Source organism: Mauremys reevesii, linkage group 2, assembly GCF_016161935.1.
Source record: "Mauremys reevesii isolate NIE-2019 linkage group 2, ASM1616193v1, whole genome shotgun sequence".
Classification (NCBI taxonomy): Eukaryota; Metazoa; Chordata; order Testudines; family Geoemydidae; genus Mauremys; species Mauremys reevesii.
The window spans coordinates 167478517-167496097 of record NC_052624.1 but is presented as its reverse complement, the minus strand read 5'-3'; the positions used below and the strand labels follow the sequence as shown (position 1 = coordinate 167496097).

The following is a 17581-nucleotide window of genomic DNA, read 5'->3' as shown; positions in this document are numbered from 1 at the left end:
TTTTGTTTTCAACTGTTCTTAATTCTTCAAGCCTCACTATGAAAACACCAAGAGCTCCATGTACTTGAGATTTTAGAGAGGAGTTTAATAAACTAACATCTTTGATATTTGTTGCCAGAAAGCCAACAGTACTATACCCAGCATGCTAGGCAATGTATTATATACTAAAACTCTGGAGGAGTAAGCTTGTCAAAATTGGGAACCAAAGAAGCCCCTTATGAAAATTTAATAACGATTAAGTTTACGTTGAAGGCAGGAAGATGTTGAAAACATGGTCAGCTCAAGTCTATATAAAAACTCACAAGAAGCTGCAGTATATTCAGCTAGGTTTATACTGCTGCACAGAGCACAGATGAACTGAAAATATGCTTATTTCACAATAGGTTAAGATGGGCTTGCAGTGCTTTGAGGTCTCTTTAGTATACAGTGTTTACAATAAGTTTCTTCTACAATTGAAGGTCTTTTCAGATCATAAACCCAGTGGAGTGCAAATGAAGCAGATGAGTGACTTGCATTTTACTATCAATCATCAATTCAAGGGTTTGGATAAAATTATTTGAATTATGGTAGCACCTAGTAATCCTGGTCAAGTTGCTCTTCATTCTACTCCCTTTCTAATCAGAAACTGGCAAATGTACTTGTAACTAAAAACAGGGCAAGTTAGCACTTTAAAACAGGCTCCTGGAGCACTTGGCAATTTATAGCAGGCCAAGCCACGTGGAAGAGTCTTGGAGCGCTGCCTGAGACAGTTGGTGTTAGTGCACAAGTTTTTTGGACCTAGATACCTTATGGTACTTGCAGAACATTTTTTTTTGGGTCTCTCTCTTGCAGGGACAACTGCTGGATTCCCCCATTGGTGACTTATTCCTTCAATGTGTGGAACAATTAACTGTGGAGCTTAAGGAGTGGGGAGTTGCTTACTCCACACTAGTCTCATACCATAACAGGTTTGTCAGATCACATTTTCTGATGAGTAAATGTTGGTTTAGAGAGGGGTGGGCAAACCTTTTGGCCTGCAGTCCCTCACTTCACTGACCTAATAACCCTGCCTCTATGAAAGGCATAGTGCTTCGGTTGATGTAGTTAGGGCAACGCAGTATCTGTGCAGACACTGCGTTACTTACATCACTTGTCGGTGTCCAGCAGCGGGGCTCTGTGCAGAGCAGACAGCCTGGGCTGTTGGCACCTGGCAGTAAGGCTCCAGCTGTAAGCCCCACGCAAGGTTGACTGCTTGGGCTGTGAGCACCCCCTTCCCCACTTGTCAGTGCAAGTGCTCCCAGTGAGCGGAAGGAGGGTAGTATGGACATGAAAAACTGCAGTAACTACTGCAGTGGCTGTAGGTTGACCTAACACAGGTGGACTTAAGTGTCTAGTGTAAACAAGGTGTATTGTTTTAAAGCTGCTATTAAGGCCTGGAACTGTGGTGCTCTGGATATGAAAAAGGAAAGTCAGGTGACAGATGGAGCATAATTCCTTCCATTTTTGACTTAGGCTTGCCCAACAAGTTATCCTGTTAAGGAGTTAACAGACGTGCCACTTGGCAGATGCTTGGATTTTCAGCCACTGCAGGCCTGTTTGCCTTCTATTCTCCACAGCAGAATGAAGAAAATGACATGAAGACAGCTCCCTTTCCAGGTATTATGACTAGGTATGTTGATTTTTCCAGAGCGTTAGGGACTCTGAGCTTTCACTTGGACCAACGAAGCATATCAGAACAGGGGCTTACCCTAAGCCCAAGACATGCAGCCAACAGAGCCTAGACTTAGCTAAGTTTTACTGAGATCCCTGAGGCTTTAAACCACTGTTGCCCCAGATCACTTCATTCCTTCATTTATTTTCATAATTCAATGAATCATAGTAGCTGGTAGTTCACTTACCCAGTCCAAGAGATCATGGCCCTGAATTAGGCTATGAAGTTGTTCTTATCTCAACTAGTCAAAGTACTTCATACTTCCACTAACAAAATGGTCCAATATATGCCACTTTCCAGCCAAAGGAGTACCTTGCTAAAAACAACATAATAGGGCAGGGCACCACTTTCATTAGTTTTGTTATGAGCGATAAAGTACAGTACTTGCAGAGAGACGCTTTTTTCCTTTTTTATTGCTGTTAATTCAAGGAAGAAAGGTTGCATAAAATCCAATCTGTTCTAGAAATATAAGTGACCTTTCCAGTACATAACATTTCAAATATCAAAGTATATGGTAAACATACAAATAAAGAGAAGGTAACATACCTCCTATTTACAGTACAGTATTTTAAATCATAAAATAAGTTCCATAAAGTACAACTGGCAGGTAATTCACAATGTGAGTCCATTGGTGCTTTAACACCCTCACTTAAACTCAAATGTAGTTAATTCATTTAATAATGCGGTCCAAAAATACCCAGATCAAATAAAATATTTTTAATCAAAATAATTTCCATTTACTACTTACTTTTTCTTTTCTTTTTAAAGTAAAGCTTTCATCTACCCTACCCCACCCCAAGGGGGAGAAATGTATACTGGTGCTATAAATATAAATGCTACCTATGAAGACATTTAGTAAATCAAGCTTTTTTTCTTCAAGTTTTTGTTTAGCAATTAGGCAGCTGAACCCCCAGACAATTTTACTTTTGTCACCCTACTGCATACCAGCATCTTGTTTTCATTTCTGCTATGAACTGTGAGGAATGCCAAAAACCTATGGATATACAGTGGTAATTGTTCATCGGTGTTGAATGTAGCAGTCATGAAAAATACACTCAATCTTCCAGATAACCTCAGTGCACTTTAGGAAATCAAATATTACCTGGAAGCAATTTAGTACATATTGGCTTTTAAAAATAAAAATACAGCAGCATTAAAAAACTTATTGACATGACACCAACATGATTAATACCATCTTAGCACACGCATTTCAGTCTTTCACATTATACCATAATCACGCATAGTGGTAAATTATTATAAAATAGTGACTTTGCTATTTGGTAGACTGGTCCTAATACGAATACTTATTTTGTAGAAAACCATAACTTTTGTTCAGACTGAAATAAACCATTTACATTCTAAATACAATGCAACACTAATAGTTTAGGGAAAAATCAAAATCAAGTAATGTTCATTCTGTGTTGACACAGAAGTAGAATAGCTTTTAAAAAAAGGACTCACTGTCAGCTTTCATTAGAAATGCAAACACATGGAATACAACATTCATACCAATTCCCCCCCCCCCGCCTTTTTCTCTTGGATCAATCAGGCTAAAACATCACAATGGAAATAAGATCTTTCAGTTTAAGCTTGTTCATGTTCATAAATCTGTTCAAGTCCACAAAGTTTCATTCCCTTCCCACTTGAAGTATTTTCATTTACTCTGGACCCAGAGCTGTGTGTATGTATAATACAAGATATTACATATATACACAATTCTGTGAGTCTTTAGTCTTGCTCCTCACAGGAAGACTAAACAATTTCCCCATATAATTCATGAGCATAACAATTTGCTATAGTATGGACAAACTCTGTATAAACTGCCAAATACTCATGCAGTCCAATGAAACCATGTGGACACACAGTGAAGGTGGGAGAAAAACAAAAACAGCAGCATAAGGAGAACAGGCTGGAGGTGGAGTGGGGTGGGACAGAAGAGGGGGGGATTGTGAGGGAACATGACCAAGTTTCTTCTTTCAACCATATGGCTGCTCCACCAGTGATGTCAGAGGTCAAAGGACATTTTAAAAAATGCAGTAAACATTGCACGTCTTAAGTCTTCAGTGCAAAAGTATGGTTCAAATGCTCTTTTGATTGTTTGGCTGTGTGTTTGAGTTGCATGCATTATGTAAGCTTTTTGCAGACTCAGGAGATCAGGGACTCAGTTTTCTTCTTTTGTATTGAACAGAGGTGCAAGAGCAATGAAAAATTCCAAAAGAATATAAAACCAGGAATATCCCAAATGCAAGACCACAGAAAACATTCCCTCTCCCCCCCAATTCCCCAAACTTCAGTTTGTTATGTAGGCAATGTTTACTTGTTTCAGTCTGCAGAATCCAACGTATCATTGGAAGGGGGAGGGGGAGGTGCGTATCTCAGTCTGTAAGTGCCTAAAACAGGAAAGAGAACTACTAAGTCACTGTTTACAATTAAACAGATTACAAAGCACTACAAGGTATCAAAATGGACATGCTCTTGAAAAGGCACTATCTTGTTCTCCGATCTTATTTAAAAAGGAGGGCTCAAACTTCATAGTTTTTCATCTCCTTGATGAAGTGTCAGCATAAAAGAAATCCAACCTAAAAATGTAAGACAATACCTCCCCTGGAAAAATGCAAAGTAAAAGCAACCCCCAAACACCAAGACTAATTTTTCTTGTTCAAGTTTGGCAAAAATGATTAAGGTCAGAGCAGACACACACTGAGGATCAGAAAGGAGGTGATGGAAGAAAAATGTATTTAATGTTCTACAGGTACAAACACTGTTTCCCCCTCTTTTTTGAATGGAAAGAGGATGGAAGTTCTAAAACTGAAGTCATTTGTTAAATTTTAATTTCTTATTAGTGTCTTATTTCAATGTCTTTCTGCTGCAACTGTCTCAGGTTTCAAACAAATCCCACCTACATAAAATAGGTTATACAGAGGATAGTTGGTTATGCAGAAGTAAAAAAATACATCAGAATGACCAGTTTGTTTTCCAAATCTTCACATGCTTTAGAAATCCAAGCCATGTATTGTATATAGTACCTGACAATTTCCAATCCTTTTTGCAACTGAATTCTACCAAAACATCAAAGGGAGTGGAAGACTTGATATTAATAGCATGCAAGTCTGAAAATACTGCCAAAAGCCTAGAGAAAAGAATGACAATTTAGAACAGAGATGGGTTGATTTCCTAGCCCCATTTCATACCCTTTTAAAATTTAGTTTAGTACCTGTGAACTCCATTTCCCCCCAGTGTTTAATCATTGGGCCTAGATAAGCCTCTTTGCAATTTTATAGCAGATCACTAGTGCACAACGTACATTTATACAAACACACACGCACACACCTTTCTGCAAGAACAGAAACAGCATGGTCAGTAAGGTAAAGAGAAACTAGTAAACTCAAAAGCAAGTCCGTTGTGAGCTATCATGATTACCTTGCTGATTGGCCTCCATGGATGACTGCTTACAGTCCTGCGCATAGTGTCCACTTATACCACAATTGTAACATGAAACATTCCCATTCTTCTTGGGCCCCGATCCATTTGTGTTGGCAACTACGTTAGGTGCTGGATATACAGGATAGTACCTCCCAAATCCTGCCATTTGCTGCATACCATAGTTGGCTTGGCTCCCCATTACTGGGTCATGCATCAGTCCATTTGCATATGGAGTCTGAGGCAGGAAAAAAGGAAACGGTGTTCCATTGCTTTGATGTGCTTGGTTGAGGTAGCTGCCATTGCAAATAGATGGCAGAGTGAAGAAAGGTGGAACTCTGTAGACTTGTCCATGAATAGGGTTATGATAAAAATAGCTATTGATCTGAAGGCTTCCATTGGACCCACAGCTGCATCTACGTCCACAAGAACCACAAGCCCCAGACCCCAACTGCTGTGGAGGCATTAAAGTCCCATTAGTGTTAGTATTTCCAACAGCATTTATATAGGATGTGCTGTCACTCTGCGCAGTGCTGTGTGTTAAAGCAGGGCTTGGGCTAGGGGCAGGGCCTGGTGTATGGGTAGGTATTGCAGGGGGAATAGTTGACTGGATCTGACCAACACCTAAACCAGCTGATTGAGGAGGTGTGGAAGTTGCTACAGTGTTCAGCACATTTGTATTCTGGTTGGGCAACACACTGGTAGCATGAGGAGTGCCTGGCAAAGTATAGGAAGTTGGTGGAGGTGCTGTTGAAAGACCAGCTGCGGGAAGAACTACCTTTAGACTGGTAGGCTGAGGGATTGCTCCGGTGTTCCCCTCAATATGAGGCACCATTTGATTCAGTCCTACCACTTGGGATGCAGGTTTTGTGATGGGATCTGTATTAGGAACTGGGGATCCTGGAAAACTACCTGGGCTGTGGACTGGGATAAAGGCAGTATTTGGTGAGCCAATGCTTAAGTTTCCTGTTGGTTGCTGTGATCCATTAACTGTGCAATTTTCAGATGATCCCTGCGGAGAGGGTATTTTCAATCTGTGTATTGCCAAGTGCAAAGCTGGGCTACCAGGCTGGACAGAATGTGGAAGAAAAGTGGATGGTACTGGTAGAGGGGAAGCCAACAGCTCAAGGCGTTTTTCAGATTCACCAGAAGTCACTGGCCCTATTCCAACTGGAGTTGAACTTGCAGATTCTCTCATTGGTGATATAGCGACAGGAGTGGTAACAAGCATTCCCATTGTTTTACCATCAGCAGATATGGGTGGTGGAACTACAGCTTCAGGTTTCTGTGCACCATTGTGCATCACACAGTGTAAGGCAGGCATAAATGAAATATGTTGAAACTTTGAATTTAAAGGATCCTCTGAAATACTTCCATTCTCATTACTCACTGAAGGAATCTGAGCTGCTGCTTTGATGTTTGATGGACTGACAGCACCATAAACAGTAAACCTGGCTGCATCTTGATTCCCAGAGTCCTCTGAATTGCTGTCTGTATCTGTTGAAGATAAAGCATTAGTGAAAAATTAAAAATGTAAACTTGAGGTTTTACTATATTTTAATGGCACTAAAGTGTTATTTCATCTTGATTTAGAATAAATTAAAGACTGTTTATCCACCTTTCCAACTTGAGTCGGACTGATTTTCTCTTTTCAATTAGGGGCATATCTGCCTTGCTTTCCATTCTTTGCTAACACCAAATCATCCACTTGCTATTTTGTGTTTGTGACTTCTATATACATATGTATAAGTGGAGGGCACAGAACAAATTAAGCTCCTCCCACCTACCTGGAAAGATGTGAAATCACTATGCCCCCAGCTGGTACAATTCTCAAAATATATGTGGCAGGGGAAGAGGAGAAAGAGCTCAGGCACACCATGTATATTTAAACAACTTTTCTGCTCCTTGAGCTTTTAGGACAGTCAAAACATTTTCATCTACTGCACTGTCAAATACAAGTAATCTACGGCAGGGGTTCTCAACCTTTTTCTTTCTGAAGATCCTCAACATGCTATAAAAACTCCACGGCCCAGCTGTGGCACAACTGTTTTTCTGCATATAAAAGACAAGGCTAGCTTAGGAAGTAGCAAACAGGGCAACTGCCCAGGGCCACACACCACAGGGGGCCTGTCAAAGCTAAGTTGCTCAGGCTTCGGCTTCAGCCCGAGCCCCGGGGTGGAGGGGTTTGGGGCCCCAGCTGCAGTCCTGTGCAGTGGGGCTTTGGCTTTCTGCCCTGGGGCGTAGCAAGTCTAACTCTGGCCATGCTTGGCAGACCCCCTGAAACATGCTCACAGCACCCTAGAGGGCATCGGACCCCTGATTGAGAACCACTGATCTACAGCACTGAAAACAAACAAACATGGTTAGCATTGAGGTTTGCTAAATTAAAAAAAAAAAAAAGTTTTCATGTGTCACTTCTCAATTTTCAAAGAAAGCATTTCTTGTATTTAACCAAGTCTCTTAATTGTTAAGAGCCCCAATACAATATTAAGTGTATGAAAGTGAGGCAGCAAACATGACCACTAGCCCATCATTCAAAGAAAATAAAAAAGCATAAGTAAATAGTGAAAAATAAATTAAGATGAAAAAAACACTAAGGTATTAACAACTCAGGTAGGGATATTTAAAGATATACACAACGATTTTTACCTTGACAATGTTCCTAAAACCTAAGATGGTCTGCCTTAACCAAAGGATAGTCAGGCAATCCAAAGGAACAAACCATGAAACAACGAAGTGTCTACATAAAAAGTGTAGTCCTTCTTATACAGCCCATGCCACCATGCATTACTCCACATGGTCTCCTTCCCATCCCTGGCTCCTACCCATCCTTGTGTTCATCCTGCCTCCACTGCCCAGCTCCACAATAGACTGCATATATCCTCACTCAACATCGCATTTCGTTTTATGTTTAAAAAGCTGAACGTAGAAGAAGAGTATAAGGCACTGAGTGGGGCTAATTACAAGGCACAAGGGAAGAGTTTTGAAAATGCTATGCAAGGAGCATGAGGCAGGGAGGAGCTCCAAGTCTCTTACAAGCAAACATACAAAATTACAGAAGGTGAAAAATTTCACCAAAAGTGGAAAGTTTTTCTTAACTTATCAGATTGAAAGATGTTACAGCTGAAAACATGACAAGGTGTAATTGTGCCGTACATTTGGAATCTTACAGCTGAATCTCAATGTGGGGACTTTGTATATGCGGCATGAGGCTGAGCATTGCTCCTTTTTTCCTGGGGTGTATGTTAGTGGCAATTTATTTATCTTGGGGATTTTTTTGTATGTTTTATATTAAAGTAAAATTCAAAGCTATTTTTAAAAGCTTTTGAAAACAGCCCCTCTCAGGAAGGCTGACAGCAGAACATTCTCCAGAAAACGTATTTCAAATACAGACTATGTAGTCACCTCAAGCCTGCAGTGAACAAATGCGATATCTGTACATCATCTCATCGCATTTCGCATAACTTTGTAATTTCCAAGGAACTCCTTATCAGTTAAAAAAAGCTTTGGAAATTGCCAAAATGTTGTTGCGTTACTGAAAGTAAACCCATAACTTGTTACAGAATTGTGTCTGCAGGAGATCTATTGTTTGTTCACTGCTTTCTGGAAGGTGCAATGTGACATGCACCATACTCCTTCACAGTAAATAGACAACTTGTGTCTTCCAATGATGTTGCTAACTGAAGTATATAAAGCACATTTTCCTACTGTCATATGACTGCATGTGTGAGAAGGGGTTATTATAATGGTATAAAATGAAGCGTATCAGTTAAGTATTGCAAAGCAAAGATTAGCATTTCTTGCCTTCAGGCATCAATACTACAAAATGCATCACCTAGGTACTCTCTACCATCAACACAAACAAACATACATATCTGGATGTAAGTTAAGCGTAAGAAGTGTTATTAAGTAACTTTGGTGTTTTAAAAAGAAGAGGAAAAACCTTAGTGAAATTTTTGGAATACTTTTTTCTTGGAGGCATAAAATTAGTCAATTGGCAAATTGAGTATACCTAGAAGTGAGTTATTTAACATTGCAAAACAAGGTTTTGAAATAGCAGTGAAAACTTGAATCCTGACCAACTGGCAATGTTGTAATCAAATATATGGACTGAGGCAATCAGTTACACTACTTACAGATTATAGGAATAAAGATTAAACCAGACCGTTGTTAGAGCATTCCAGAGTAAGTGGTCAAGCTCAATGTTTGCCCTACTGAGGTGTTCAAACAAGTACGTATGTACACACACACACACACACACACACCACTGCACAAATCCAACCTCTGTCTTTCTCTTCTTCACTTTCAAAGCTTTCCCTCCCATGTCGTGGGCTAGAAGGAGAACTGTAACTCTCTGAAGACGTTTCTCCACATGTGTCATGTCCAGATCCAACGTCCAAATTCAGATCTAAAAATAAAAAGAACCTCTCTTTTTATTTTGTATCACACTGTATGGCAGCTAGGTTATTTTGGATTGCTCACACCCTACTAGTTCAGACTTTAATTTCTATATGTACATAGAACCAAAAGAAAAGATAAATGCTCAGTCAAATGGTGTCCCTTGCTGAACTGCAGTATAACAATCATGTCCTTTCTTTTGAATTTCTATCAAATATACTGTTAGGAGGACTTTCAACCACACACACACTTCCCCACCTTAGACTTACTGGGAGAAAGCTCAATTTCCTGGGGAGTTTTAATAGTTAATTATGTAGTAAAACAGAGTCATGACAGATCATCTCACCCATCCTACCCAACCAAGTGCTAGCAGTCTTCTTGGGAGTGAGAATTTTGTATTCACTCAAATAAGACTGAAAAAAACCAATGTAGTCTAATGTTCTCTTAGCGATAAAGGTCAACATTTGCTGCTCTGGTCACTGAAAACAAAATCTTTAAGTGGAATCTCAGAAGTATCTGACAGTATACAAAGCTACAACATAATTAACTGATGGCATGGCAAGACTAGAAACAAGAACAAAAGATCAGAGGTAGGAGATGTCATGAAAGACAAAAAGTGGTCAAGTTTTACCAACCCAAACAGAACATTCTTAGACCATGCCTGGTTATAGCTACAGAGGGATTCCAGCATGCCATTCAGGAAGGACATTCTTCACAGACTGAGCTTTGCCTTTGAGCCCGTTTCAGATGCAACTTAGTATGTTGTGCAAATATAACGTGGCTGATCACAAATGTTTGGGAAGAATACAAATGACCATCTCGCCTCAAGTAACTCAGTAAAGTCAGGGTAGACACCACCAGCTTTCTTGCCATACGCTAAGCAACAAGCAGGCAAGCACATTCTGTAACTATTACCTTGAAATTGACACAACTCCAAATAAAAGCAAATTGCTTTACTTGTTCACTTGTGATTTGGTTATCACCTTGGCGACGGTCCCTGTCAGGCAACATTCAAATGGTAATTGATCCTCCAGAATACTACTGCATTATGGACTTCCATACAAAGGGAACAATCCAGACATGCCTTAACTTCTGAACCTCTCGGAGACATTGCTCTGGACTCCCTTACTTGTTCTCACCAAAATACCCCAGAATTTCCCTTAACAGAATTCTTGATATATGTCTTGTCAGTCTTAAACAGTAAACACTCCAAAGCAGGTATTATGCTGTATAAAACACCATGTAAATTTACAGTGTTAAGTGACTGCTTGCCATTTCCTCAAACCACCACAATATTCAAATACAGGATATTACTTGTATCTTATCTGGGTTAAAACTTAAATCACCTCTCTCTTATCCAAACAAAAACGTGCGTCAGACAGCCACCACAGTGTACAGTTGGGTTGACAAAGGACACAAGTAATCATCTTCATTAAAATATTTTCCTGCAGATCAAAACATACCTTAGCATGGTCACAGAGAATGAAAAGAAGGACCCAAGATAGAAGTCTGTAGCATTTCAAGAATGAATTATGTCAGTCAACCAAGTATCCCTCAACACTTTGAGACCTCCTCCAGGACTGAGTTCAGCCACTAGGTGGTACCAATACCTTATGATCAATTGCAATCAAAGATATCAGCAAGGACAGACTTTTTTTGTCCATAGTTCATGCCATGACAAACTGAACTGGACTGACTGACGTTTAATTGACAACACCTTACATTAAAAACTGTCCCAAGGGCTAACCAGAAGACAGCTGAGCATTGCACCTATTCAAGAAAAATTAGTCTCCTTCATCAGCTGTGGATCAAGCACTTCTCCAATAGCCTTAATCAGCCAGGGAGAACACTGATCTGCATTTACAGGTGTCGTCAACTTGCCAGTCAAGCAATATTTAGATCTATACAATAGAAGGCATATATAGGGAAACAGAACATATGGTACGTGGCAATGCCTTCTTATTTTATCTTTGCATTTATACTACCCAAATTATACATTCTCCCTATCATGTTCTGAGACAGAGTGCATTTTACGTGACAAGCTTTGTTTATTAAAAACCACACACACCAAAAATGTGCACAGCAAAGAGAAAATTACTCAGCATGTGCAGTAGTGTAGGTGCTCTGAGATGTGTCCCTCGTGGGTGCTCCACTACCCTCCCTCTTCCCCTCTACTTCGGAGTGTCATAATAATGCTAGAGAAGGAAGGGGGGGGGGTAAGAGAGAAGGTCGCACATCGCCAAATAACCACCTCAAGCGCAGGGGGGCTCCAGGCCCCAGCACGCCAAGAGCATACTTGGGGCAGCAAGCCACGGGGGGCGCTCTGCCGGTCGCCGCGAGGGCGGCAGGCAGGTTGCCTTCGGCGGCATGCCTGTGGAGGGTCCGCTGGCCCTGCGGCTTTGGCGGACCTCCCGCAGGCATGCTGCCGAATCCGTGAGACCAGGGACCTCCCGCAGGCAAGCCGCCAAAGGCAGCCTGCCTGCCATGCTTGGGGTGGCAAAATACCTAGAGCCACCCCTGCTCAAGCAGTGCGAGATGAGGACTGTGCATGTGCAATCCAACCGGGCATGCTACCAATTCTGCATGCTGGGGTGGGTGCAAAAACATCTAAAGTGGAGCACCCACAGGGACACATCTCAAAGAACCTAAGTTATTGCATAAGGTGAGTAACTTTCTTCTTCTTCGAATGATGATGCCCCTGTGAGTGCTCTATTTTAGATGACTTCAGAGCAGAGCCCTCCAGTGGAAGGAGGGAGCTTTGGAGTTGAAGTTGTGGCAGATGACAGTACAGTGAGTCCAAACAGAGTATCAGAGGTTACATGCTGTTCTAATGCATAATGTTGAATAAATGTAGGGGCTGAGGTCCACGTTGCAGCCTTACAGATGTCCATAACGGAAATGTTAAGGAATGCTGTGGAGGCCAATAAGGCCCTGGTGGAATGTGTGAGAATCTCTGCAGGGGGTTGCCAGTCATGTTGATGGTAACACAGTTTGATGCAATCCAAAATCCATTTGGATAGCCTCTGTTTAGATATGGCATCCCCTTTGGATCATTCAGTAATTGAGATACATAGTTTTGGGGACTTACAACATGATTTAGCTCTATTTAAAAGGCTACTGCCCTGCGTGCATCCAGGGTACGTAATAGGAGTGCCATACCTTGTGGGGTTTGGGGTAGAATGTTAGTAGATAGACAGACTTTAGGCAAAAAGTTGGGGCATGGTCTCAGGTAAACTATCTTTGAAAAAGATTGTAGGTCTTTGGTGGGTCTGCCATGAGAGCTCCCAACTCTCCCACTCGTTTGGCAGATGTAATGGCCACAAGGAACTCTACCTTTATGGAAAGATGCAGTTGAGAGCATGTCGCTATGTGCTCAAATGGAGGGCTGGTGAGAACTCAAAGGACTAGGCTGAGGTCCCATGGTAGAGTAGGATTTTGCACTTGCGGGTAGATGATGCCTTTAAGGAATGGTTTTGTGAGTGGGTGGGCAAAGAGCGATATCTACTTTATGGTGGAATGCTGTGACAGTGGAGAGATGTACTCTGAGCTCATGGAGAGGCCCGATTTAAGTTCTAACGAATAGTCTAATATTAGAGGCAAGGGGACTGAGATTGATAGAATCTGTTTTTGTTGGCACCAGGTATTGAATCGCCTCCATTTGTGCAGGTGCACGTGACGGTTGGTTGTTCTGCAGCTGTTTAACCAAGTGTTTTGTACCTCTGCCAAGCATGTCATTTCAGATCCTGAGCCACGGAGTAACCATGCTTTGAGGTGGAGTCTTTGGGGATCTGGGTGAAGGATGTGACCTGCGTCCTGCGACAGAAGACAAGGCAGAAGTGGGAGCATATGTGGTGGATGCACCACCAACTTGAGAAGATAAAGGTATCAGGTTTTCGGAGGCCACATGGGGCTTATTAGGATTTCTTTGGACCTGTCCTGCCTGATCTTGTGGCTCACTTGAGCTACGAGGGGGATGGGAAGGAAAGCATATAGGAGAGGAGTGTTCCATTGGATGAGGGAGGTGTTGTTGCCTAGAGAGTGGGGACCAAGTCCTGCCCTGGAACAAAACAGCAGGCATTTGACATTTTGTGCAGTTGCAAACAGGTCTATAGTTGGGAACCCCCAATGCTTGAAAACATTTTGGAACACATGTTCCTGAGAGAAGTTCCTGCTTAGTGCATCTGCTGTGGTGTTCTGGCATCCAAGTAAATATGCTGCTGTGATATTGTGCGAGATGCATCAGTGTCAGAGCTGCATGGCTTCTCTGCATAGCGAGTGTGAGCACGCTCCCTGCTGCCCATGAAAAACATTCATGCCATGTTGTCCGTGAGGACTTGTGTGTGTCTGTTACAGCTGTCCCCGCCTGCTGCATTCCTTTTTTTTCCTCTCCTTTCTGTTGTTCTGTGTCTGCCCCTCCCAGCCTTGGGCTAACAAAAGTCACAGCCTGGACCTGCTGTTCATGGAAATGACTTGTGCAGACTAACTGGAGCCATTGCTCTGCTCAGGGGAGGGGGGCTTTTGGCTCCTTTGTTCAGACCTGGGCTCCGTGTAGAGGTGCTCTGCCCAGGTATGCAAGACCTAATATGGCCAAATAGCTGAGCATATGAGTCATGCCTGTGGCTTAAAACTTGCTCAGACATGTCTGTGCCCACCTGAAGTCTCCTCTCCTCCCCTCTAACAAGGGGAACCAATCAAAGTTACTGGCGGGAAACTGCCTAAGTTTGCCTTTATAACCAGACATTTTCTGACCAGACCTTAGAAAGATTCCTGCATTGCTGCCTGGTCTGATCAGCCAGGGGTTCTGGGGGGGAGGTCCTTTCTCCGCTCTCGTTTTATTTTTGAGCGTACCCCCGTTTTTAAACTCCCCTCCCACGAACAACTAATTTTGCCTGGAGATCTCCTGATTATTGTGAGCGAACTGAGTCCTCTGATGCTGAAATTGCTGTGCCTGCTTCTGCCTTTGCTGCTGTCCTGGGGATTGGTAAGAACTCCCTCTTGCAAACCCCCCCGTCCTGGCTGCTGGCTCTGTTTCCCCAGCAGACAGACCTAAGCTAACTCCGTGGTCTGTGCTGCTGGAAATAAACCTGTGCCACTGCCAAGCTGTGCCTCCCTGGGTTCTATCCTGGGCAGCCCACTTACAGTTGTCCCACTGCTGCAGCCACACCTTTGGAGAACTACCCCTAGTAGAAGGTGCACTCATTAGGTTAGGTTTAGCCTTTAGTCTAGATAAATTGTAATTTAATTTTGCATAGCTGTGGTTAAGTTAGGTTTAGCATTGTACTCTGTAAGTTAGGCTTAGAGAATTGTTGCATTGTGTTTTGTTACTTACTAATTTGTGTAGTCTTGGTTAAGTTAGATCATAGATAAGATTTTGCTGTGTTCTGTATAATTGTGATTAAGTCCGTCTCCCCACTGTCAGCACCATCCCCCCCCACCCCCCGGGCTTCCCCAGCCACTTAGTCTGTTTGTTCTCTGTCTTCCCCTGAGTTTAAATCTCCCTCCACCTCATGCTCTCTCTTTTAATTCCTTCCCTCACGTGTTCACCCCGCTCCTATTGCGGAAGTCTAGCATAAAACCCCATTGGTTACTTTTTCTCTCTGATACACCTCACATTCTACATTTACACCACTGTGACACATTTTTACCTAGAACTGTTTGCTACTTAACATATTTTATCCATAACGGTTAGTGGTTATATGCTGCTGTGACACACCCTGTACATAGAAAATTGTTAGCTATCTGTTACATCATATATTGCTGTGTTAATTGGTTATCCACTGTATTGTATCCTACTGTACTGTACCCCACTATTGAAACCCCCTATACTGTTCACCAAAAGAAACCCCTCCCCAACTGTCTACCTTAACAAACCCCATACCCCTCACTATTGAATTTTCCCTGTTTTTGCATTTTCTTAATAAAGTTTATTTTGCACCCCACTAGTGCAGTAATTGTCCCCCAAGATCCCCTACCTGCTGGCAGGGACAGTGTGGTCTTGTTTTTGATGATCAGTAAGAAGTTGGTGCAAGCATTGTGAATGGCTCGTAGTTCTAAAAGATTTATGTGGAGAAGGGATTCTGCTGGGGACTAACGGCCCGGGATGGAATGTGAGTTCAGATGTGCCCCCCAACCCAGGAGTGATGCGCGTCTGTCATGATGGTCATTGTTGGGGAATTTTGTACAAGAGGAACCCCTGCAGACTGTCTGGTTGTGTCCACCAGAGCAGGGAGTCTTATTTTGTTTGACATTGTGAGGTGCTTTATACTGTGTGTGGGATGTAAACTGACTGGAGTCAAGCTTGTAGATAATGCATGTGTAGTCTTGCGTGCCTGACAACGAACATCGTGGCGGCCATGTGGCCTAGTAGTTGCAAGCAACTCTTGACAGTGACTTGCAGGCTGTTTCGTGCTGTGGAGATCAGGTTGGTTAAGGTGAGAAATTGTTGTGGTAGAGAGGCTGGAGCCTACCTCAGTTCTCCCGAGGTGACAATCAACTCTAGTTTTTGCACTGGTGTTAGTGTGGATTTTTGTGCATTTATCTGGAGGCCAAACCTCATGAAGAGATCTATCGTCTGTTTGGTGCACTCTGATGCTGCTTATTGTAGGTGCTTTCAGCAGGAAGTCATCCAAGTATGGGAATATCAAAGTTCCTTTCCTGTGGAGGTAGGCAACCATGATGGCAAGGACCTCTGAAAAAAAGAGAGAAGTAGTGGATAGGCCGAAGGGTAGGATCTTGTATTGGAAATGATCCTGTCCTATTGCTGGAATTACAGTGGCTAACGTGACCATCTTGAAGTGTTGGGTTTTCACAAAGAAGTTGAGTGGAAGATTGAGAATGGGTCTCCACCCTCTTGTTTTTTTTCTGTATGAGGAAATAATGTGAATAGAGCCCTTTCCCTCTGTATTCTGTTGGTACCAGTTCTACCGCTCCTAGATGTATGAGGTGGATTACCTCTTGTTGCAGTAGGGCTTCGTGAGAGGGGTCCCTGAAGAGAGAGGGAGAATGGGGGGGAAGGGGAGTAAAAGGGATGAAGTATCCAACCTCAATTATCTCCAGTACCCATTTGTCTGTGATGGACTTCCAGACTGGATAGTATGGAATTAGACAGTCTGCAAATGGTTGAGAGATGGGGAGGGATGTGGTGTTCTCTGACCCTCGACCAACACATCAAACTTACTGTCTGGAGGATGGTTGTGAGATATAGCATACTGAGGTAGAGGCTGGCATCTCTTTGCAGGCCTCTGTTTTTGGCCCTGTGATTCATACTGTCTAAGTGTTTGTGTCTATGGTGTAGACCGGAATTGCTGCATGTTATAGTATTTACTCTGTCTTCTCTTGTTCCTAGGAGTATAAATTCCCAGGAATTTCAGTGTTGCCCTTGAGGATGTGTAAAGACCTATCTGTCTTGACCATGAAGTGTTTGGGCACTTCAAACAACAGATCCTCAATTGTCAATTGCATCTCTTTTCCAGAGAGATGCAACCAAGAAGCTCTCCTCATGACTATCGCAGTAGCTGTAGACCACACTGCCATGTGTGCAGAGTCCAAGGTGGCCTATAATCAATGCCATTCCAGCAATCAGTTGTCCCTCAGAGACATAACTCGAAACAGGTATAGTTGTATGTGTTGGTTGTGGCAGACTGATGGTAGGTGGCAGCATGTCCTGTAGTTGCATGGAGCTGTTTGGTGCTGAGTGGTGGTGTTGATGGCATGGGTTTTGTTTTCCCCTTACTGTCTATATCTGAGCTGGCTCGCTTGGAGTCCTTAGCTCTCTTGTGGTACCCATAGTACCAGAGGGTGCCGCAACTTCAGTGGTAGAAGTTTCTGGTGCGGTCAGTACCAACTGCATGGGTTAGCTTGGGGACTGACGTCTCTTGGTCATTTCCCAAGTTGGTGAACCCAAAGTACACTTTTTAGCCACCTTTTTGGTTGGGTGGTTGGTTGTCTGAGCCTTAGAAGAACCACCTCTGTCAGAGGCTGCTGTGGGTTGACTTTTGCCCCAGGGGGAGGGGAGGTCTGTGCTTCTGGCTCAGATGCTGGCTTGTGGGACTTCTCCATTAGGAGTAATTTCAA

The 17581-nt window shown here is 42.7% G+C and overlaps 1 protein-coding gene across 4 annotated transcripts in view; it reads right to left on the bottom strand.

Moving 5' to 3' along the window:
* Positions 1 to 2083: 2083 nt before the first annotated feature.
* ZCCHC2 (zinc finger CCHC-type containing 2) overlaps positions 2084 to 17581 on the bottom strand; it is an 81086-nt gene continuing 65588 nt past the window's right edge. For 2 of the 4 annotated variants that reach the window (XM_039523256.1, XM_039523254.1), the window contains exons 12-15: positions 9393 to 9518; positions 5111 to 6607; positions 4717 to 4820; positions 2084 to 4080 (exon numbers count right to left, since the gene is read on the bottom strand). In XM_039523256.1, coding sequence (XP_039379190.1) covers positions 4750 to 4820; positions 5111 to 6607; positions 9393 to 9518 — 1694 coding nt within the window. In that variant the 3' untranslated portion in view covers positions 2084 to 4080; positions 4717 to 4749. The remainder of the gene's footprint in view (positions 4081 to 4716; positions 4821 to 5110; positions 6608 to 9392; positions 9519 to 17581) is intronic. The other 2 variants (XM_039523257.1, XM_039523255.1) reach the window with 2 other exon arrangements.